This window comes from Meriones unguiculatus, chromosome 7 (assembly GCF_030254825.1).
Source record: "Meriones unguiculatus strain TT.TT164.6M chromosome 7, Bangor_MerUng_6.1, whole genome shotgun sequence".
Taxonomy (NCBI): domain Eukaryota; kingdom Metazoa; phylum Chordata; class Mammalia; order Rodentia; family Muridae; genus Meriones; species Meriones unguiculatus.
In genome coordinates, this window is record NC_083355.1 from 45,996,702 (window position 1) to 46,020,462 (window position 23,761).

At 42.4% G+C, this 23,761-nt stretch overlaps 2 protein-coding genes across 2 annotated transcripts; one reads left to right on the plus strand and one right to left on the minus strand.

Moving 5' to 3' along the window:
* The first annotated feature begins 13,793 nt into the window (after positions 1–13,793).
* LOC110539945 (olfactory receptor 1L4) lies at positions 13,794–14,738 on the plus strand. Its single transcript, XM_021626762.1, has one exon. The coding sequence runs from the start codon at positions 13,794–13,796 to the stop codon at positions 14,736–14,738; it is 945 nt and encodes a 314-aa protein (XP_021482437.1).
* A 4,337-nt stretch (positions 14,739–19,075) lies between these two features.
* LOC110539949 (olfactory receptor 1-like) lies at positions 19,076–20,026 on the minus strand. Its single transcript, XM_021626766.2, has one exon. The coding sequence runs from the start codon at positions 20,024–20,026 to the stop codon at positions 19,076–19,078; it is 951 nt and encodes a 316-aa protein (XP_021482441.1).
* Positions 20,027–23,761: the final 3,735 nt, after the last annotated feature.

Genomic DNA, 23,761 nt, shown 5'->3' on the forward strand with positions numbered 1-23,761 from the left:
CTGCACGAATTGTCGGTCAGATAGGTCCCAGAGGTTCCCAAAACAATACAAGCTCTTGCCATCCCTCTTTAATGCACACCAGAATTAGATGATATGACCATATGTGAAGACACCATATACTTTGTTTACCATAAATAGAGGAATCAAGCCTCCACCATGCTGACTAGTTTTCATAGTGCCAGAAGGTTCTGCCCTACCGGGGCAGAAAAGGCATTCCTGATCTCATGCAGCTCTGAGCACTAGGAACTATGCTACTGACCCTCCAGGCAAGGCGTATCCACTTGTGCAGTAGTGGAATGACCATTGTAAAGACAGCCAATTCTTCTATGCATCTGGGGTCCCCTCTATAGGAGAGAATTCATACCTGGTACTGTAAACCATTCAGAAGCCTCTGGTGGAGGAGGTCATGGGCACTAGGGGACAATTTATTGCTGTTGTTTAGCTAAGTTGACATAACATTGAACCAGTTGCTAAATATGCATGTTTATATTCATAAACAATTACCACCCTCAGCCTTAATCAGAGAGGACTCTCTCTTCAGTGAACTACAGTGAAAACAGACTTGTGACTGCATAAGAGATAGTGATAGTTGACTATGTATCCCTAAATAAGACAATTATACCATCCCTTCCAAAGCTCATGGGACATTGTGAAAGAGGGAGCAGGAAGAATGTAAACACCAGATGACAGGTGAAAAGACTGCAAAATTCAGTATTCTGGGGAGTCCACAGCTGTTGAAATCGTGAGCTCTCATCAACTTCAGATGATGTTCTGGGTCTGCACAAGAATGGGGCCATCAATATCCAGGGATGGCTAGAGGAAGGGCTCAGAGCATCCCCTAGGCTGTTTCTACTGACAGATTCAGCTGGGTGTTCACTGATGGATGACCCGACGGGGATCCAGTGGATAGCCTCAGTGTCACAGACACTGAGTTAAGCTAAACGGTTCATAAAATCATATCAAAACTCATAAATTTGAGAAAGGGACAGCCAGAGACAGGGGAGGCTAATAGTGATGGGAGTGAGACAAGAGGGGAGAGAGGATGGAGTAACCAGCATTCATTATATACACATAGAAAATTGTTAAAAACTAAATTACTAGAAATGTCAGAAAGTGAAACGAAAGCAACAACATCTAATTTAATATCTGATCAAGTGCAGATGGCGTGCAACTCCCTTATAATTCATGTCATGGAGACACGCACTCCTCTGGTCAAAACAAACTGAAGATAGTGTTGTTATTATTCACTAGGTCACTGAAGGAAAGGGTTATTAAGTCCTTGAGAAATTTCCATTCTGGGACCTATGTTAAGTATGCAGAAGTACCCCCAAAAGTAGCAATGATAGGACTCCTCCCTGTGCAAAGCTTACCATGGAGATAAACGTAAAACTCAAGAGTACAGTAGGAGAATATAATCTGACAGTTGACTTCTATGAGTTAGCGTTTCAGCACTCTGCCATAGTCAGCAGATTTTCACAGGTGAGGTTGTTTTAGTTATACCATACTTCTGCATGGCATGAGTCATGAGCACCACATAATTCAAGGGCCAAGGTTGGCAGAGGCGCCACCATCTTGAAATGGAGCCCAACACTTCTGCAATCACTACAAAGAAGAGGGATAGACTGAAGGTCTAATCATGTACTGGACTGCGTCACACCAGGAGTGGCACAGAATATTGGTGTTCATAGTCTCAGCCTCACTTCAGAGAAGGCTGAGTAATACAGAGATGGATCTACTACAGTTTCTCTAACTACTAATACAGGAATGACCTATCTCATTTATGGAAAAAAGAAAAAGAAAATGTATTATAAAGCCGTGAGAGAGATCACAGCACTGAAGAGAAGACTGGAGATGCAGCTGGGAATGGAGGAGACTCAGCACCAGGACCGCAACAGCCTGCAGCTTTCCTGTAGTCTTCTGTGCTTCCATACAGGAGTCAGCGTGCCAGGAGAAGGAAAAGATCTGACGAGATGCTTAAGTGTTTCTTCGTTTGACAAGGCACCTGTGTTTACTACCCTGAAACCAGATTGTGTACGAGTAAAGGAAGCAGTTACCCCAAAAGGAAACAAAAGACATGAAGAAAGGGCACTCAGTGACCTTTATGCCAATATTCATATTTTTGTCTTATTTTTGTGGTTTTACCTCAACTAATCCCAGAACATCAGGGATCTTGTTATAAGAGGTCTTAGCCCGATTGAAGAGTATTAGGAACACAGAAACCTTTCAGTTGAGACTATAAAACAAGAAGCCTCTCACAGCTGGAAAATATTTCAGAACATTCTGAATCCTGAATTTGTGCCACAAGAGCTTGGAGACAACAGAGGAGAGATGTGAGAACTCAACATAGTTTTTTGTAAAATGCTCCCTCCGACAGTAGTTATGAATTTATTATTGACAATACAAAGACATGATATGCTATTTTGAGAGTCAGGGTTTTCCAAACTGTACTAGTTACTCTCCTTATCCCTCCATGAAAAAATACCTGACAAAGAGCAATTTAGGGAAGAAAGGGCTAATTTTGACACAGTTTGAGGAGGTGCAGCCCAGCTTGTCAGGGAAGGCATGGCAGCAAGAATGTAAAGTAACTGGTCACATTACATCTCCAACCAAGAAGCAGAGACACACGAAAGCTGGCGTTCAGCTTACATCTATCAGACCATAAGATGGCACCTCCCACTTCTCTCCTGACATACCCAGAAATGTTTCCATAGTGATTATAAATCCAGTAAAGTTAAACTGTGAGGATTAACCATCACCCAACTGGTTTTCATTGTTTTCTGTTTTTTTTTCTGTTTTTCTGTCTGTCTGTCTGTCTCTCTCTCTCTCACACACATACACAGACACAAACTCAAATAAACACCCCCCCCAAACAGTCATGTCAGACCATCAAAAGCCCATAAGAAAATGCACTTTACCTCTGTTGTAAGCTTTGAATTCTGTGCTGTGCAGAGGGGCAGCCCAAGTCAAAGACAGCTGAGCTACTGTGTCTGTCTCTTCTGTGGTTGATCCCTCCAGAGGCCTCAAGTATCAGGCTTTCATGGTGTTATGGTTTAAGTATGCAATGTCTGTCACACACTCATGCCTTTGAGCCCCTGGCCTCTCAATAGTGCTGTTTTGGATTGTGGGACCTTTCTGTCATGAGATAGTCGGCAGGCATGGGGCTGTTGAGCTGCAGTCTGTAGGTAGGATCTCGCCCACAATAGCAGTATTACTTCAGATATGCACTTCTTCATGGGATCTAGACAAAGGAGTACAGGAAGGCTTCTCCATCCTCAAATTATTTTATTCTAATTAGCATACTGTATCTTCTTTCTATTTTAAGAATTTAATTTATTAAAAATTTCATGTAATATATTCTGATCATATTATTTCCATTCCTGTAACTCTATTCCTCTATACTTTAATTTTAAGTGAGATAGGTGGGTTCTTTCAAACTTTATTATTGTTATTGTTATTTATTATTATATTATTATTATTAGTTTTGTTTTTTGAGACAGGGTTTCTTGGTGTAGCCTTTGACTGTCCTGCACTTGCTTTGTAGATGAGGTTGGCCTCGAACTCACAGAGTTCTGCCTCCCTGAGTGCTGGCATTACAGGCTTGTGCCTCTATTTTATAATACCCTCTCTATTTTATAATTATTTTTATGTGCACTGGCTTTTTGATTACAGGTGTATCTGTGTGAAGATGTCAGAACTCCTGGAGCTGGAGTTACAGACACTGGTGGACTTCCATGTGGGTGCTGAGAATTGAACCCAGGTCCTCTAGAAGAGGAACCAGTGCTCTTAACCGCTGAGCCATCTCTCCAGCCCCTGTGTGGGTTCTTAAAATAAGAATTAATCCTACTTGTTTATTATTTCTTAGTGTGTCTCTTCAAGAGTACTCACATTGCCCCTTTCCCAAGATTGTATCTTCAAGTATTTTGACTAACGCCACTAATAATTTACATCCGTTAAGACTGTTCTCATAATTTTTGATGAATTGATATTACGGAACTGGCATAGAAACAGACAAGTAAACAAACAGAATAGAATTGAGTAGAGTGCCCAGAAATAAACCAAAAAAGCTATGGCCACCTAAGTTTTGACAAGTGAGGTGAAAACATGCAGCAGAAAATAACTTATTCAAAGATAAGTTATTCAAAGAATGATAACTTATTCAAAGAATAGTGCAGGCAAAACTGGATTCACATACTTTAAAATGTTGGCTTTAACCCTTTCGTTATCTGCACTGGAAGAGATGAAGATCACTCCAGAAAGGCTGTGATGTTCATGCAGAACTTTTATGGAGATGTCAAAGTTTTAAACCATAACGTATCTTTATTACTTTCTCAAGGCACTTTATTTTTCATAACAAATTGTTCTTAATTTAGTAATACATTACAGTGTAAACTACATACTCCTGTGCTGATTTTATTAAAAAAATTTTCCATACAAAGTCTTGCCCCAAATCCAGGTAATCACATCTATCACTTATATGTAAAGTCCTGAGAACATGAAAAGCCCTTAAACTTTACAATGAAAACGCAACCGCAGTTCTCGGCGCCTGGAGTCAATGGTGACTTCTGTAGGAGGCCTGACCCTCCTTGTTCTTCTGCGAGATCATGGCCTGTTCTTTCCAATTGCAAACTAGTCTGTCCAGGCCTTCCATCCCTAGTCATTTATAAACATAGCTAATGGCTCTAATGGCTTCAACATCTTTTTGTTAAAAGAGAAATCAATGTAAACTTATGTGGTTTTCTTTTTTTTCTTTTTTTTTTATAAAGTAACAATACTAATGATTGTCTGTGGAGTATAATTTCTCACTTTGGTGCTTTAGAAGGAAATACATAGGCAATAACCGAGGGAGATGGCTTAGTGGAGGGATGGCTTAGTGGTTACAAGCACTTCCAAAGGTCCTAGATTCAGTTGCTATCACCCAGATGGTGATTAACAGACATCTGTAACTCTAGTTCCAAGGGATATGATGTTCTCTTCTGGCCTCTGCAGGCACTGCATGCACAAAATAGGCATATAAACCATGTAGAAGTTTATTTAATTTTTAATTTTTAAATTTATTACAATGTGTTTACTCTGTATCCTAGCTGTAGCCCTCTCCCTCATCCCCTCTCAATCCCATCCTCCTTCCCTCTTCTCCTCCTATGTCCCTCCCCAACTCCAGTGATAGGGGAGGTCCTTCTCCCCGTCCATCTGTCCCTAGCCTATCAGGTCTGATCAGGACTGGCTACATTGTTTTCCTCTGTGGCCTGGTAAGGCTGTTCCCCACTCAGGCAGAGGTGATCAAAGAGCTAGCCACTGAGTTCATGTCAGAGACAGTTCCTGTTCCCCTTACTAGGGAGCCCACTTGAAGACTGAACTGCCATGGGCTACATCTGTGCAGGGGTTTGAGGTTATCTCCATTCATGGTCTTTGGTTGGAATATCAGTCTCAGAAAAGAACCCTGGGTCCAGATTTTTGGTTCTGTTGCTCTCCTTGTGGAGTTCCTGTCCTCTCCAGGTCTTTCTATTTCCCCCTTCTTTCATAAGATTCCCTGTACTCTGCCCAAAGTTTGGCTGAGTCTCAGCATCTGCTTTAATATCCTGCTGGGTAGAGTCTTTCAGAGGTGCTCTGTGGCAGGCTCCTGTCTTGTTCCTTGTTTTCTCCCTCTTCTGATGTCCATCTCATTTGCCTTTCTGAATGAGGATTGAGCATCTTACCCAGGGTCCTCCTTCTTTATTAGCTTCTTTAGGTGTACAGATTTTAGTATGATTATCCTATATTATATGTCTAATATCCACTTATAAGTGAATATATACCATGTGTGTCCTTCTGCGTCTGGGATACCTCACTCAGAATAAAAAAGGAATTATCCCAAGGCTTTGGTTTATTACATTGCAACTTTTTTCTCATGCCTTTGGAAATTAACCCACAAGTTAATTTAAACTGATCTGAGCTTAAAGCTATTCTATGTTCATCTTATTTGTTTGTTGAGAATTTAAACTCTTCTAATATGAAATAGAACTTACTTTCAGTGGTTGATACTGAAGAGAAATGCAAACATGAAATGCCTTCTTTATAGTTGACTAAGTTTTCAGGAGCAAGGTCCAACACAGCTCCAGACGGTCAGACTCAACATGCATGTAACCTCACATTACCCTGAAGTAATTCACTCGACGATCACATGAAATGAAAACGCGGCTCTATTTCCAAAGGGCTACAAGTCAAGGAAAGAATAACTAATGCTTTAAGTCTATTTTCACAGCGGTGAGCATGCACTGTCCGCCATTGCCAGCAATTAGCCAATGTTTACTGCTGGGTTTCTTGTCTGCATTTATTGTGACTTGGAAAAATGGCCACCTGCTTTCTTCCCCTTAGTAAATGCTTTTGATTCAACATTTTTAGGTTTATTCTGTGGCATTTAATTGTGCATTCATTTTTTTTTACTACATGTGAGAAGTAAAGGAATATGGGTATTTTGTACAACTTATTTTAGTAGATAATATATGAATTTAATTAAAATTCATTAATTGTGTTTCAAAATTGCATTTCACTTTGTGCTTTAGAGTTAAAGTTTATTTCAATCAAAACACCATATGCACTTAGTTTAAGGAATAAAATACAATAAAAGGCAGCCACTTGGCCCATATTTTCCCAACACTTACTCCTAAGCCCTTAGTGTAATCACTCTTGATTCTTTGAGTTATTTCTTCTGGTATTCATATCGATTCCTGAAGGAATGAACTTATGCTATTCTTTCTTGACTTTTGAATTGTATTATTTCTTTTCTTCATTCTGTGGGGATGAGGCTAGCATTCTTAACACGTTTATTTATTTGCTCTCAAAACCACACGCATAGCTCCTTCCCTCTTGCTGTTTCTTTAGAAAGTTTAAGTGACCACAGTAGGTAATGTTTCCCAGATGGTTTTGGTGGAGCCTTCTCTCACCACCAGCCCTCTGCCTTATACACAGGAGAGGCAATACAGAAAACACAAACAAAACAGACTCTTCAGTCTCACTGAAATTAGGGACAGCATAATGCCAGACCGTCACAGAAGGGGACTCTGAAACCTCTCAGATCAGAAACTTGCACAAGCAGCTTTCACTACTTATAGGTGCCCATGTTTTCTCCATAGACTCTGTCCTCAGATGTTTCTCACAAGCTCAAACTCGTGTATGTGTGTGTGTGTGTGTGTTAAAGAGAGAGCTAAAGAGAGAGAGTAGTGTACAGGTGCCCACAGAGGCCAGAGGCTTTGAATCCCCCTGTGGCTGAAGTTACATGTTGTTGTGAGCCTTTGCATGGATGTTGGGAATTGAACTCAGACCCTTGGTGAGAGCTGCGGCTGCTTGTAACCACTGACCATCTCTCTGGTCCCCTTTATGATCTTTGTGAAATTGACTGAGAATGTTGTAGATGAGTACTGTATTTATATTATTCCCCTTCCCTGTCACTTCTCCCTTTCACACTCTTGGCCTTTTATTTTTTAATTATTATTGTTATACACACACACACACACACACACACACACACACACACAGAGTTCATTTAGTGTTGCTCAGTAGTGGCACTTATATCCTGGAGGTGAAAATAATCATTTAATTGTATTTAAGGTCCACTCTATAGAAAAGAATTCTCGCCTGGTACTGTAAACCTAACCCACTGCTAATGGCTGTCAGGGTGCGGAAGGAAACCCACTATTGCCCTGTCCCTAGACCAGTGTAATTTCTACCTGTGTTTCATATATTTATCCTCGTACCTACAGATAGGTACAGCTCTAACTCTATCAAGGAAGCTTCTTTTTATAGCAGATGGGGACCATTCCTCTACTCTTTAAAACACTACATTTAAGTATAGTTGACAATTTTAAATCTTTGCATTCTTCAGCTTGGGTTAAAGCCCTCTTTCTCCTAGAAGTGGTCCTTGAGCATTCAAGACACGCATCACCACCTGCGCATGAGTCCTCTCTCCCCAGACTGAATGTTAACGTCAAGGCCTCATGTTCACAATTCCGCACCTTCAAACATGAATGGGCCATCACACCATCATTTCACCCCTCTCAATTAGCCAACAAGAGCACTGAGACCCAGGGAGGAGGTAATTTTCCCAAGGTCAAAGCAGTTGTGCATTAAATGTCTCACTTATTTCCATACTTCTGTGGCACTCTTGGGATATCAGTAGGACATCTCTCATGGACATCAAATAGGTGTCAAATGAACCAAACCACGCTAGAGTGGCTCATACTATTAGTTCCAGAGATAGCTAGGCAGACAGACAGATAAGGTAGAGAATGCCCTCAGGAGGCATTGGACCACTGGGAAATCGAGTGGCCTCTCCAGATCCAGAAGGGACTAAAGGCCAGCAAGGGGCTAAAGATACTCAGAAGCCTTCGAAACAAGGAGGAAAGACTACTTTGCTTTTGCTCTGGCTGCGCCCAGCAGGACAAGTCGTGATACCAGTGTCTCCAGTCTCACTATGGAGTGAGAGGACCAAAAGCTCGAGCCCCTGAAGAACAGCTTTACACGGGACATAGACCCACCACCCTGGTCCAGATCCTGCTGGTTCGGGAACTCTGCCGAGAACTCCAGCCTCTTCTTCCGTCCTCCACTCCTATGTGAGGCAGGACCACAGGCTGGAGGGGGGTCTGGGGAAGTACTTTCAGTTCCATACTGAGAACTGGCTTCCAGGCGGTCTCCCAGGGGCACTGCCCTGCTCTCCTCACAGCAGGGTCAGGAGAGTGTCCTCTGCAGGCAAGGTCACACAGCAAACCTGCAGATTTAGAGATGCTGGGAAAAGCCAGGAAGAGGAGGCCAGTGTCCCTTGACTATTGCTCTTTAACCAGCCCTGTCTCCCTGAGGCCAGCTCTTTGAGAAGAAGACAGGTAAGAGATAGTGTGAGCCACTGAGCATGGGCCCAGCAGATCAAGGGCTATCTATTTCAGTTCTGGATTCGCAGACACTTTGGTCTCGTCTCCATTTTCACAGCACTGCAGGAGAGGGAACACTAGGCTGACTGAAGTCCAAAGAGTCCTCACGGGAAAAGAGATTACAGAGGACACAGTGCTCCCCATAGTGTTTCCCAGATAATTAATGAGTCGGTGACCCCTTTATCCCTAGCTAGCATGCCATTCCCTTTACCTTCAGCTGTGGAAACAAAGCTGCCTCTCCGGGGCATACCTTCTCTCTCTGCTCTTCTGCAAGCGGGCCAGCCTCCGTCTGTGCTTTGCAGCACTGGGCCCAGGCACCTCACAGGTGAGCTGCTGGGTAGGAAGGACCATGGTAGATTGGTAAGGTGGACAAATCAAGCACCTGAGGGAGAAGGCTACACAAGCACCTGCCAGTGCATGTCAGATGGTGTGGGAATGGCTGGGAATGACTGGCTGGATTCAGAGTCTATGCCTGAAATTTGGCTGGGCCCTGGATTGCTGGGTGACTTCAGGTGCAGTGTTCCCTGGGCCTCAACCTTGGAGCACAGCATTGCGGTACTGGGTAAGACACCCAAAACTGATTGCCTGGTAACAAAACAGGACACTTAGCACTCTTGACTATGTCATGTTCATCTGTAGGTGGCCTCCTTGCCCAGGGCTCAAGTGCCTGCCTGCCAGAGAGTAAATACAATAGTTGAGACTGTTGAGCAAATTGTCGAGAAGAAATGAATGAGGAGTTGACAGAGAGCAGAGAGACCGTTGTCTTTGGAACAGAAAGGTTCATCCTGGGATAGAAGTTAAAGTTGCCATTGAAGTGAATGCTATGTGGACTCTGTTGAGAGAAGCAATGGGGCTGTTCAGGGAGAAATGGGGTTCAAGGCAGTAGACAGAAACGTGTAAGCTGAGAATGCTGGAGACACCGTTTCTCCTGCCCATGCTGTTCTGGCAGACAGACCTGCTGCCACAGAGAGCAAGGACAGGCTGACAGGAGTCATGGATGGCATGTGCTGGGTTGTGCTGTATGAGCACTGTGTGTTTCTGTTGTTTGTCCCTGTGCTCAGGTGCATGTGACACATGTTTTCTGGAGTGTGTGGACCATGTCTTTGTGGGAGTGTGTCTCTGATGTGTCTGTGTGTTTGGATATGTCAGGACATGCCTGCGTCACTGTGGGGCTTCGTGCAACTGAGGCGCTGGTGCATAATTGACCGTGATGAGGCTTAGGGCAGCAGCTGCCTGGGAGACAAGGTTACTGGTCCTATATCTTATGTACCCCTGCTTCATTCTGCTCTCTTAACTAAGTCCTTCCTGACCATTTCAAAGCAGTGCCTGCATTACCCGGGGCACTGAAGGAGTGTGAGTATCCAGAACTCAGCCCTGCAGCAGGTGTTTTAGAAAGCCGACACACCTCACATCAAGAACAGTCTGGGGCTGGAGGGGTGACGTTTGTTAGGCACTGTATTTGCTAGATGCTTATGAGGAGGTAGAATACATATATATATATATATATATATATATATATATATATAGTACAGGTTGGTTTCAAACTCTGGATAGGCTCAGCATGGGCCACCATTCCTAGCTCTTAATTCTGCCACTTTAAGGGGAAGAAAAAGCACATCAAAGAGATCATGTGACTTCCTTAAACTTCCTCTTATAATTTTCTATTAAAAAAAATCTTTTCTAGAGTTGTCTGTTTGGTGACTGGTTTCAAACTGCCACCTCCTCTGTGGAGCCTTCCCAGATTTCCAAGAGAATTAGGACAAAGCCCTGGCAAGTCCAGATGTGAAAAGACAATTGAAAACTGTGTTTAGAGGGTAATTTCAGTGGCAAGAGAGGAAAAAAACTCACCAGCAACTGAGTTCTGGTGTAAATAAGAGCTAGAAGAGAAGGGAGAAAAAGGAAGTTCCAGAGGTTCAGAGAGGGCGTGGGAATCCTGGGAAGGGAGGGGAGCTAGGTCTGGGTGTTGGAGTAGGGTAGGAATAGCATTTTAGACAGGGAAGATATGTTGGGAAGGCTCATGAGAAATGTATAAGAAGCAGTGAAAAGGCCAAGCAGGCTGGCCTCCAGGGAAGGGGGAACTTCTGGAAGCAGCTGATGGTAAGACTGATTAGAATTCTGGGAGCCATGTTGGGAAAATTTCGGCAGCAGCCTGAGCTGTCCATACTGTCTCAACGAGTGTCTCAGGAGCTGGCCAGGCACGAAAGCTGGGTGGGAGGAACACCCAGGCCCTTGCTGCTCTGGACTTCCCTCTCTCTAGCCCACAGGAAACCCACTGAAGATGAAGACACTTCACCTCAGGATGGAAGGCAATATATCTACCCCCCTGACGGGGGACCTCTGGCCAGGAGGGACAGCATCCTTCAGACACTTCAGGCAGTGTTGAGGCTGGCAAGCAGCCTGAGGTGAGGGAGCCCAGCACACCCCCGCTGTTTCTTGCACATCCCTGCTTGTCTTATCTTCCTCCCTACCTCATCTCCTCCCACTCTGCATGGTGTTAGGGAAAAGGGGGCACATCTGAGCTTCCACCCTCCCACAAATCAACTTTCTGTACCTTCACTTTGTCCTTCCCTTTTTGCCAATGTTCTTCCCACTCTTGTGAGTCTGTTTCTACTGGCCTACTCATGCTTCCAAACTCACCCCAACCTCCTGTCTCCATTGGAATCTCCCTTAAATCTGCCAGTCAGAGGAATGCATTGCTGCTTTACACTCTCATTGCTTGTGGGTAAGGTCACTGGCTAACTTAGCTCTGTAATTCCAGTTCTCAGTCCAGTGCTTAAGTCAAGCACTGGATAAAGCGCTAAGAAGTGGGCATGAACTGTATGGTTGAGCCATTATACTTTCCCAGGAAACTAGACACAATCCAGTTCCAGCAGGAACACTGTCTGTGTCTGCTTCTGCTAAGAAAACACCCAAAGCAAAGAGTGACCAGAATGAAAAGGACCTGGAACTTGGATCCTTGAAGACTGGATCTCAAGCACCATGGGTATTTGAGTTGAAGAAAAATGGCGTGTCAGACACAGAACATATTACTTTTAAAAAGCAGCAGAGAAAGCTAGCTGGGTACACACCATTCCCGGAGGCTAAAACTGAATCTATTTGTGGTATTTACATGAAAGCGGAGTTCAGCTAAAATGATGGCCCTCCAGTATCAGACTTTCTACCTCGAGAATTACCAGGAACCCACCAGAGAGCAGAGAAGCCGTCAGGTACTGGGGAAGGGAGCTGTCACAATGTAGTATCTGCTCTCTACTTAATCCTTACAGTGCGCTGTCTCCTTTAATGTTGACATCAAGCATCTAACTGAGGAGTCAAGAGGAGACATGCTGACATCGGGCACTTGCCCTGTCTTCTAGGGCCACACCAAAGCTTATCTGCTCTCTTGGGAGCTGATGGGCGGTCAGTGCAGCCATAGGACAGCTTTAGCAGCTTCAGAGCAGTTCAGTGTGAGGCTTTCAGAGAAGATGTCAAACGGGGGCAAATGAGAGTATTATTTCTGATTTACAGAAATTTGGAAGTTTTCTGTCCAACTGATTTCATGAGCTGAGTTCAGAGCAAGGGCAGGGTTTGTCCCATTGTCGTCTGTAGGTGTTTGAGGCTCTCTTTCCTATACCACCAACCCCAACCACACTTTCCCCACTGTCTGCAATTCTCCACTCCCATGCAACAGCAGTTTTGTTTAATAAACTCCCTCCCATTCCCAAAGACCCAATTCAGCTAATTTTCCCTTGAACTCCTCCAAATCTCTCCAGAAAGAATTACGTCCCACTCAGTTTGCAAAAATTAGGAAAGTGTTACTCTCTTCGCTCTTGGGAAAACCGTTTAAGGGCAAGAAGCTAACGCTTGTCCATCTCCCCATCTTCTACAACAGCTGGCATGGTGTCAGCAAACCACAGCCCATGGGTCCAGCACAGTCCGACCCCCCATTGATAAGTGCAGTTTTATTGGGACTCAGTCATGTGCATCCATTTACACACTGGCTAGCTGCTTTTGTACCACAGCAGCAGATCTAAGACGTTGCATGAGAGACTGAGCCATTGAGAGGAGGAGAGTGTCTCTGCCTTCTTATCCTTTATAGGCAGTGCTCTCCAGTCCCCAAGCTAGTATACATGTAAGGAAATGCAAATGCAGGAAGAGTCTTAGGATAAGGTTTAGGCTGGTGTCCAGATGGCCTGAACCCTATATATCCACCTCCATCTAATTGCTTGACTAAGGGGATAATGATGATGATGATGATGATGATGATAGACCAAAGGACAAAAATGATGAGCATTTATTACCTGCTAGGCACCTGCCAAGCATTTTAAACTCACCTATTTATCCTCCTATTAAACTCCAAAATGGGTAGTTGTATTCTTCTCATTAAGAAGAAAAGCTTGAGGCTCAGAACTGCCACATTGCCTTACTGTGGCCCTGAAAGCCTGGACTGGGAGGGAGGTTGGACTTGCTCCAACAGGTTGAGACTCCTAGAAGGCACACTTCCAAAATTAAGTTTCCTCATAAAGTTGGGATTATTGGGTGAGAGACATGGTTTTCAAACCACTTTAGCAAGCAGAAACACATGTGTAAATACACAGTATTAAAAACCAGCCGGCGATGGCTCAGCAGCAAGAGCACTGGCTGCACTTGCGAGGACCACAGCTCAGTTCCGGGAACCCATACGGCAGCTCAGAATCACCTGCAACTCCAAGTTCAGGGATGAAAGGTCTCCTGGATCCCCAGGCATGCACGTGGTGCAGACAAACATGCAGGCAAAATAGAAAATAGATCTCAAGTACTGTCTTTAATTTTAAAATTATATATGGTGCCTGGAGGTCTAGGAGATCTAGTAGGGGTTCCTAGAACTTAGGTTTCCTCTTGCATCTTTCCCTTCAGCATTCCCACAGGTACCTGACCTCCATGGCTGTGACCAACCTCACATACCAACCCCAGTTCCAGCTCCTTGGCTTGGTGGATGGCACAGATGCCCACCCGCTGCTGTTTCTGCTTTTCCTTAGCATCTACCTGCTCAATGCCCTGGGAAACCTGAGCATGGTGGTGCTGGTGAGGTCCGACGGGGCCCTGTGTGCGCCCATGTATTACTTCCTGGGTCACCTGAGCCTCGTGGATGTCTGCTTTACCACAGTCACTGTCCCCAGACTGCTGGCCACCCTGCTCCACCCTGGCCAGGCTGTGTCCTTCCAGGCTTGCTTTGCCCAGATGTACTTCTTTGTAGCGCTGGGCATCACTGAGAGCTACCTCTTGGCAGCCATGTCCTACGACCGCGCGGTGGCCGTGTGCTGGCCGCTGCACTACAGTGCAGTCATGACGTCTTGGCGCTGCCTTGCGCTGGTGGCCGCGTCCTGGGCTGTGGCCCATCTGCACTCCCTGCTGCACACCCTGCTCATCTCCGCGCTCTCCTACCCGCGGTGCGCCCCAGTGCGACACTTTTTTTGTGACATGACCGTGATGCTGAGCTTGGCGACCTCTGACACGTCAGCTGCAGAGACTGCCATCTTCTCGGAGGGCCTGGCAGTGGTGCTGACCCCTCTGCTCCTCGTATCCCTCTCCTATACATGCATCCTTGTGGCAGTGCTCAGAGTGCGGACCACAGGAGGCCGGCGCCGCGCATTCTCCACCTGTGGGGCCCACCTGGTGGTGGTGTCGCTTTTCTTTGGCTCAGTCCTCTCTGTCTACTTCCGGCCATCATCCTCCTACTCAGCTCGCTATGACCGCATGGCCAGTGTGGTCTATGCAGTGGTCACACCGACCTTGAACCCTTTTATCTATAGTCTTCGTAACAAAGAGGTCAAAGGAGCCCTAAAAAGGGGGTTTAGATGGAGAGCTTCACCGCAAGTTGAGTAACGGAAGGTCTGGGTTAACTGGCATGTCGGTAGTAGTGCTATTTCTAAACCAATGCAGTCTCATTTATCCCACCCTTCCTTCAAGTTTTATTAGTGGTGCTTCTACGCAGACTTACCCCTTGTTGAATAAGAATTAGATACCACGCAAATATGACTGTGCAGTTACATAGTGGTATGTAACACTACGTTGAATGACAGCAAATCGGATGCCTTCATTGTCTGGATGCTCAAAATACAGGCTAGTTTAAATTTGGAAAAATAATAGAACAGAAGTTAAAGATAAGCGCATCCAATCATCTATGCAACATAAATCCAGAGTGATGACAACGTCAATGAGTGAATGGAAAAGTGGAGAAGGAGGGGACACGGGAGTGCCTGTGCTGTGATGTCAGTCACCGCCATGAGGCTCTTTCCTGAGATACTGCTGTATATTTTCAAAGCGATTTTAACTTAATTTTTTCTTCATGAATTCTATATTCTCTATTTGCATTGTGAACATTCAAAGAGACAACACTCTCTTTCACCTACTTAGATCATCCTCTGAGGCCATGCCAGCTTCTCTGTTCTGCAGTTTCCCTTTCTTTCTTGAAATAATACATCCAGAAGAGCTTGCCTATCACGGTCCTAACTTGGTGACATGAACACTTGGTGACAGCTTCCACTGAGGGTTCATCAGTCCCTTATCAATACTTCAGCAGTTTAAGATATGCCTTCCCACCTCTGCACTGTTACGGGATGGAGTGGACATTTCCTGATGAACTGTTTATGGCAAATGTCATGGAGCGGGAGGCCATGAGGAATTCATGTTGTACAACACAGGAGACGAGGGAAACTAGAGGCTGATCCTGAGTCAGAAGCCCGAGGAGTTCACGCTCTGTGGTAAACAGTAGTGTGCTCCACCTTTTCCACCTTATTGACCATTTTTTAGTTACCAACATAGAAACTAAACTCCTTGAGCACGTTTCTGCATACATTTGTTTGCTTTGGTTCTTCTTCTAGCATTCTTTCATTCTTTCATATTATTTATATATTTATTTTACACATTGATGGAATGTGCACTGCTGCACAATTTCCAGACAAAGAAGTAACTTTTTAAACAAAAACACAGTTGTGATCTACTCTAAAATTGTTAAAAGTATCCAGGAGTAAAAGTAAAAGTTATAGTATAATCATCAAGTTAAGCAATATATAGAATTCAACTGAGAAAATTCAGATAAGTAGAAAGATATTCTATATTTTATTTTGTACAAACAACCCACTTTGCTTAATAAATATTTAATTTCATGTAATTCCAACATAGCAATATGATTGCAATGTATTTTCTAAACATTGTTATACAACTTAATAAAATAGACTGTAAGCATGTTTGAAAGAAAGATATCTCAGGAATACTTTGAAAAAAAATATAGTTTTTATTTTTATTACTATTAAATCCCAACGGTTGATTTTGTTTCTGAAAGTCATTATGTTTTTTCCTCATTCAAAGTATTTTTATTTTTGACATTTTTTCAAATTAATATATAATTCCACCATTTCCTTTCTCCATTTCTTCCTTCCAAACCTTCCCATATCTTTTCTTCACTCCCTTTCAAATTCATGGTCTCTTTCTATTTAACTATTATTGTTATATACATGTTCACATAAATGTACAAATACAGGCCCCTGTCCATTAGTGTTGTTGTTTGTGTGTGACTTGAGAGATGACCACCTGCTATTGGATGACCAATTAGAGAGAACCTTCCTGGGGAAAACTAATGAATCTTCACACAGGCATTTATTTTATCTATTTTTATTGAAAATAGATTTTAATACAATTATTCTGATCATAGGTTCCCTACCCCCAACTACTCCCAGATTCTCCCCAATCACCCATACCCATACCCTATCTTTCTCTCTCACTGGAAAATCAATAGGCATTTAAAATATAATTAAGTGAAATAAAAACTAGAATATGACAAAACAAAGAAAAATAGCCCAAAAGGCACAAAAAAACACATACAGATTCAGAAATACACACATCTACATCCAGAGAAAGCCCATGCAAACTCAAAATCAGAAACCGTGATATATAAGCAAAAGAAACAAAAACAAAACGCCTTTAAAAATATCAGCTCAGTTTGTTTTCTATTTGCCATGTACTGCTGGACACGAAGCCTGCTCTTAAGCTGCACAGATATGTTAGATGTTTGTCTGTCAAAACGTACCTTCTATACTAGGACAGGAATGCCATGGCCTCTGGAAATGAGAACAAGCAAACAAATTTGAGATGGACGCTCAGCACAATGCAGAGGAGTGTCGTTAAGTATTGAAGATAGTAGCATCTGGTTTGCTGGTGATGGACAGAAGAGGAAAAGGAAGACTATTCCTAAGCTCAGTTTCAAGTGGATCAGAATAGAGATAAATAAAAGACAAAGAAGCTAAGACTGCACAGAGAGTATGAGAACAGCACAATATTGTAGCAGAAAACTCCTTTCCAAAGACGATTAGATAAACATGCATCAGGAAATAAAAGCAGCTTCTTTTTCTTCCCCAAATTTAAAATCTCTAGTAAGAGAAAAGTAGATAAATAGTCAGTGGAGGAAAGAGCTACAGTCAGATAAAGTGACAGCATCCTTAACAGGAAAAAGAAAGGAGAGCTGCTTAAGGCAAGGACATTGCCTTAACACAGGAAAGGAAAACTGGCCAACAAACTTCATCAATACACACAGTAATTCACCTGAAAAACAGTAAAGTCTCACATTTTAGCTATGAAGGCAATAAACAACTGAAAGAAAAATTAGGGACACAAAAGAAGCAATCACACCCCTATTTAGTAGAAGAATGTCTTCAGGAATTTGGCAGTTTCCAGACAATTATAGAATGTTCATATTCCTTGAGCTAATATACTTATTTCTGAGAATGTATCACTAGGAAAATAGAACAATGTTACAAAATTTTGTGATTAGGACATAAAATTGACGGAGTATTATTTAAATCAAGAAAAATAAATGAAATGTCCACTAAAAGTAAGTTATTGAAATACATTATTCTAAAAGTGTTACAAATTCTGTCAAGTGTGGTGGCAGTACACACACTAAAAAGGCGGAGGCAGAAAGATCGCTGCAAATCCAAGGCCAGCCTGAGTAACACAGAGGGACCCTGTCTCAAAACAGAACAGAAAAAAACCACTACAAGTCCGTGTGTGAAATGCTGCCATCACAGTATATTTTTTAGTGAAAGCAGTTAGACAAGAATTTAACTCTACTTATTTATTATAAACACTCCTAGTCTGTGCATAGACAAGATTTAGGATAACAACTTTTAACTACTTTGATAGAGAAGGGGGTAGAACTGCAGGAGACCTTTTGATTTTGCTACCTCGATACCTTCAAGCAGGTAGTCACCATTTTAGTAGTCAGTGTGCCTTTGGAAAAATAAAGACACATTGGCATTATTAGGAAGATTTCTTTTCAAAGATAGCTTTTTAAAGTCATATTTTAGGAAATATGAAAATGCACTTGAGTCAAGAAATCATCTAGAATAATAATATGTTAAGCAATGAGCAATGTTTTGTTCATTTTAGGAATTAGCAATCACCTATCTTCAAAATGTTTGTACTTTTTTTTAAAGAAAAAAAAGAGCATCACATTATTTCAACATAATAAAATTTACCTAGGAATAATAAATAGATTCTAGCCCTATCAGTATTCATACTGCCTTAGCCTACACCATGGGTCACCATTTTACTATTTGTAAAATAAGCGACATAAAATGGGCCTGGAAGGCTCATTCTAGATTACACAACTTCAGTTCAAAGGAGGAATTAACATCCAATATGTAGACATACATCACCAACAGAAGTGCTCACCATTAGCTGACAAATTATTGGTGCCATGAATTCGAAAAGAAATCATAGTTTTGGAATATAATCATTAAATAAGTTTTTAATCAACACATGAGAAAGAACCCATAAGGAAGTTAAAACAAGAAAGATGACTCCACAGAACAAACGCATTTTTGAGGGAATGAGCATACTGGGTTGAAAACAGTCCTTATTAAATAAGTGTATTTGTCAGAGGCAAAGTACCAAAGTAACTGAGTAGTTGAGGCTGCTTTTAGGGAATTGGAAACAACTGTATATTTTTGAACACTGTACACCAGCATCAGTGTTTATTCAGACTTAAATATAATAAAGGAGCACTCAGGGTGTGTCAGAGCTTAAGTTATGCCACACATGAAGTACAGTGGTAAATTTAATAGGCATGATAGACTCTATCTACTGAAACTTGACAAAAGCCCCTGTATGTGTTACTATTTGAAATTGAGCCTATATTTGAAAACATATTTTAATTTTTAGAGTCACTGTCTCAGAGACAAACTAGCCGTCTGCTTTGAAAACACCCTTTTTAAAGCTCCCTTTATGTCCTGATTCCTGAAGCTGTAGATGAAGGGGTTCAGCATAGGAGTCACCACTGTGTACATCACAGCCATGACAGTCTCCTTCACAGTAGAGTTATTAGCTGATGGACATAAGTAGAGACCAATGATTGTCCCATAGAAGAGAGATACCACAGAGAGGTGGGAGCCACAGGTGGAGAAGGCCTTGCGGATGCTTCTAGAAGAGGGGATCTTGAGGATGGAGGACACTATTCGTGCATAAGATAAAAATATCAGCAGGAATGGGACAATAATGACAAGTCCTCCCAAGATAAATATCAGCATTTCATTGATCTGAATGTCAGAGCAAGCTAACTTCAGAAGAGCTGACATGTCACAGAAAAAGTGAGGGATCACGTGGTCAGCACAGAAAGAGAGTCGAGCCATGAGCAGAGTGTGTGACAATGAGATGACTGTGGTCAGTGTCCAAGACAGTGCCATCAGGCAGAGACACAGCTTGGGGCTCATGATGATAGTATAGTGCAGGGGGAAGCAGATGGCCACGTAGCGGTCATAGGCCATGGCCACAAGGAGGAAGCTTTCAAGGTCTGCAAAAAGCAGGAAAAAGTACATTTGTGCCAGGCAGCCTGCGTAAGTGATGGATGGAACGTGGCTCTGCATGTTCTGCAGCAACTTGGGCATTGTGACAGAGGAAAAGCAGAGGTCAGAGAAGGACAAGTTGCTGAGAAACAAGTACATGGGCGTGTGAAGACGGGAGTCCAGTAGAATGAGGATCATGATGATGAGGTTCCCCAGAACAGTGGTGAGGTACATGGCCAGGAACAGGGCATAGAACAGGTGCTGGTGCTCTGGGGGGATGGGCAGGCCCAGGAGGAGGAACCCTGAGACATGAGTTTGATTTCTTCTTTCCATGTTGACTTCTTAACCTTTCAAAGAATGGTTTGTATGAATATACAAGCATATACACCACGCAGAACTTTTAAGAAAAAATTTAAAAGCTAAATCTAACACTTGTGGTCATAAAAGATTACTTCATTACTTTCTGTTTTCCCAAGTGTGTAATAGTTGCATAAAGCAAAGATATGAGGGCATGGATTGAATTCAGTGGTACTGGATTTTATAAGAATGTTTTCCTGAAAGCACAGTTGTTATCCCAGCTACCTGGAAAGCTGAAGCAGGAGGATCTGAAGTTCAAGGCCTGCCTGGGCCATATAGTAAGCTTGAAGCCAGTCTGGCAACTTAATAAGACCCATCTCAACCTTAAATTAAAAAAGGCTGTAGCTGAGTTAGAATTTCTAGTGCTGCGATAAAATACAATGACCAAAAGCAAACTGGGAAGAAAGGATTTGTTTTGTTTACACTTTTACATCACAGTTCATCATCAACCTGGGTGAAAGATTTGTTTACACTTCCACATCACAGTTCATCATCAGAGGGAGTCACAGCAGGAACTTAAGCAGAGCCGGAACCTGGAGGCAGGAACTGATGCAGAAGCCATGAAGGAATGATGTTTACTGGGTTTCTCCATCTGCTTATTTATGCTAGCTAGTGCCATCACCCACCATGAGTTATAACCTCCTAAATCAACAATTAACCAGAAAAAAATTGCTCCACAGTCTTGCCTAGAGTCCAGTCTGTTGGAGGCAACTTCTCAGTTGGGGTTCATTCTTCCCAAAGAATGCTAGCTGGTATCAGGTTGACATAGAACTATTCAGCACAGGCTAGGTACCTACAACATACTATGTTTAGTTTTCAACACTGGATTTTAAGAAGTTTTATAATTGTACCATGAGTGGAACTGGATAAACAAATAGGTACCAATAATACACAAATCAGAAAACTGTTCACCATTCTTATCACTATAGAGTGATGTTACGGTGATAGTGATGCTAAAAATGTTGACAATGGTACTGCTAGTCTAGAGCACGATTGTCTCAGTTCACTGCTTCCCAATACCAGGTTATTCACGTGAAATACATGGTCATCTTTACTTTTTATAACAACTCTATGAGATAGATACTGTTACTTTTATTTTTAAGATAAATAACCAGACATTTATACTCATTTAGTGTTCATCCAAGGTCTCACACCTATTAAGCAAGTGTTGAGTCTGGAAAGTCCCGATTCAGAGCCTTGTTTTCAGATAGGAGAGTGTCTGAGAATGCCTGGCATGTTGGGGTGTGGAATCTGGAGGAAACCTCACAGATGAGGATAATGAGTAGACAGTCCAAATAAACCAGTCCAAGCATCAAGGAATTAAACATAGTCCCTGAATTGTCTGAATGTGTGAACACGTAGAGAATAACCATGAAACAGTCACCCTGGATGACAATTCTTTCCTCTCTCCTGTCCCTTTCCCCTATTGAGGGAGGTGGTCGTCTCCGTGCTCATCACATCAGGATGCAGACAGGACACGGAAACAGAGACCACAGGTTTTCTCAATTTTTGTTTTCCAAACCCTGAAACCCAAAATAAGTGAAAAATTTACTAGTAAATCAAAATAACAAAACAACAACAACCTCCTGGCAAAAGTAGAAGTGAAAGAAACATCTTCTCAGAAAACCCCTGACAGGAAGGGCAGAGTGTGTGCGTGGGGGGGGGGGGTCAATGGTCTGTGTGGGTCGCCCAGAAGGGGAAGCTGACAGTGCTCTTAGAAGACGTGAAACATAAGCCTGATTAAAAGAGGAACAAAGCCTTTCAGAAGTACCACACTTAATAAGGTCACCAGTCTGACAAATTTAATGATCTGACTTTCATAACGAGAAAAAACATGTTACTCATATGTACTGAAGAAACCAGGAGGCAATTAATGTTGCATGTATGTCTCCCATTGTGTCACGTCCTCAGTAAACAACAGGAGCTACTCATTTTCCTTTCCGAACAATTAGGACTGGTGCTAAATAAACTGAAGGAAAAAAATATTTCTAATAAAAGTTCTTAAGTTTTGGGGCATGGTAGCACACATCTCTACATTTTAATCTCAGAGACAGGCTGATCTGTGATTATTAAATTTTATGATTCTGATTTTTCATGGATGTTTTGATTTATGTTGGTTAAATAGTCACGTATTAGATATTTTTGAAATGCAAATATAGATTGATGTCATCATTGTTGTGGATATAAAGTAAACTGTGTGGCCTGGGAGGTCGGCCCTCCTGTGAACCGCCTCCTGAGGGCAGTCACAGATAAAACATTCCTAGCGGCTTGAGATTCAAGCTGCTGTCCGGTGCAACTTCCTCACATCGCCTGCTACATCCCTTCTCAAGCTCTGACCTTGCTGGAGCTGGTCCCCAGCAACCAATGAGATGGATTGGCAAGTGAGCACTGTGTGTTAAACCAAAGGGATCCGCAGCCTCAAGTCCTCTAGCTCATAAATATGAAAACAGTTTCTTAGAGGAGGCTCATGACAGTGGTGTCAGGATTAAGTTCAACAGCTGATCAGTTCTGGCCAATTTAGGAAGAAATAGACCCTTTCACTGGCATCTTAGGCATCACCCATGGTGGTTTATGAAAGTTTTCCAAATGCTCAACAGAAATCTATCCTACAAACAGTATCACATGCATTAGTGAATTTTTTAAACTATCAAAATGGGGCTGGGATGCAGCTCAATGGTAAAGAAATTGTCTAGGGTGTGTGAGACCTGGATTTTGCTCACCAACACACACACAAAACCATTTTTGATGGTGTACATGGTTTGAAGAGATGTTGAAAGATATCAGTTAGGAAGAATGTGTTGCAGAAATCTAGCATACAAAAGAGTGACTATAGATAGCAACATATCATGTTCTTAAAAATATCTTTAAAAGTTTTTATTTTTAAAATTTTTTTTAAATTAGTTAGTTTTTTTATTCACTTTGTATCCTGGTTGTAGCTCCATCCACCCTCCACTCCCAGTGTCACCCTCCCACCCTGTCTCCCTGCTCTTCCCTCTTCTGTTCCTCAGATAAGGGGAGCTCCCTTTCCCATCTACTCCAGCTCATAAAGTTACATCAGGATGGAAAAAGTGGGAGGAAAGAGAAAGGGACCTGGAGGTGACAGGAGCTCCACAAGAAGGCCAACAGGGCCAAGTAACCAGGGCCCAGAGGGGCCTGTGGAGACTGAAGCAGCAACCGAGGACCATGCATGGACTGGACCTGCACCCCCCCAGATGTATCAGATGGACAGCTTAGACTTCATGTGGTTCCCCTAGTAAGAGAAGTATGGACTGCATGGGACAAGGGCTCACTTGTGAGCTTTAAAAATATTTTTAAAATGGACATAAAATTTTCTCATCACAAAAATGATAACTATGTGAATAAAGGAATATTGCTAACTAGCTAGATTTGGCCATTCTGCAGTGTGTATAGCCTTCAAAGCATCATGTTGTCCGTGATAAGTGCAAACAGTTATAACCATTAATTATATGGTAATGAAATAAATGCATAAGAAAAAGTTAGAAGCAATCACAATAGAAAGCACTGATTAAACAAGGGTGAAACTGACCATTAGGAGTATGAGAAAGCCACAATATAAGCTGTATAAATAATTCCAATTTATTTGTAGAAACACAACATATTTTCTCTGGACTTCATAACTATCTTCGTGAAATTCATCAATTTTATATATACTTTTAGTTTCTTGTTGATGTTATTTCAATGTATATAATT

Bases quoted from the DNA above. Each gene is read 5' to 3' on its own strand.
- LOC110539945 (XM_021626762.1), top strand. From the start codon at position 13,794: ATGGCTGTGACCAACCTCACATACCAACCCCAGTTCCAGCTCCTTGGC.
- LOC110539949 (XM_021626766.2), bottom strand. From the start codon at position 20,026: ATGGAAAGAAGAAATCAAACTCATGTCTCAGGGTTCCTCCTCCTGGGC.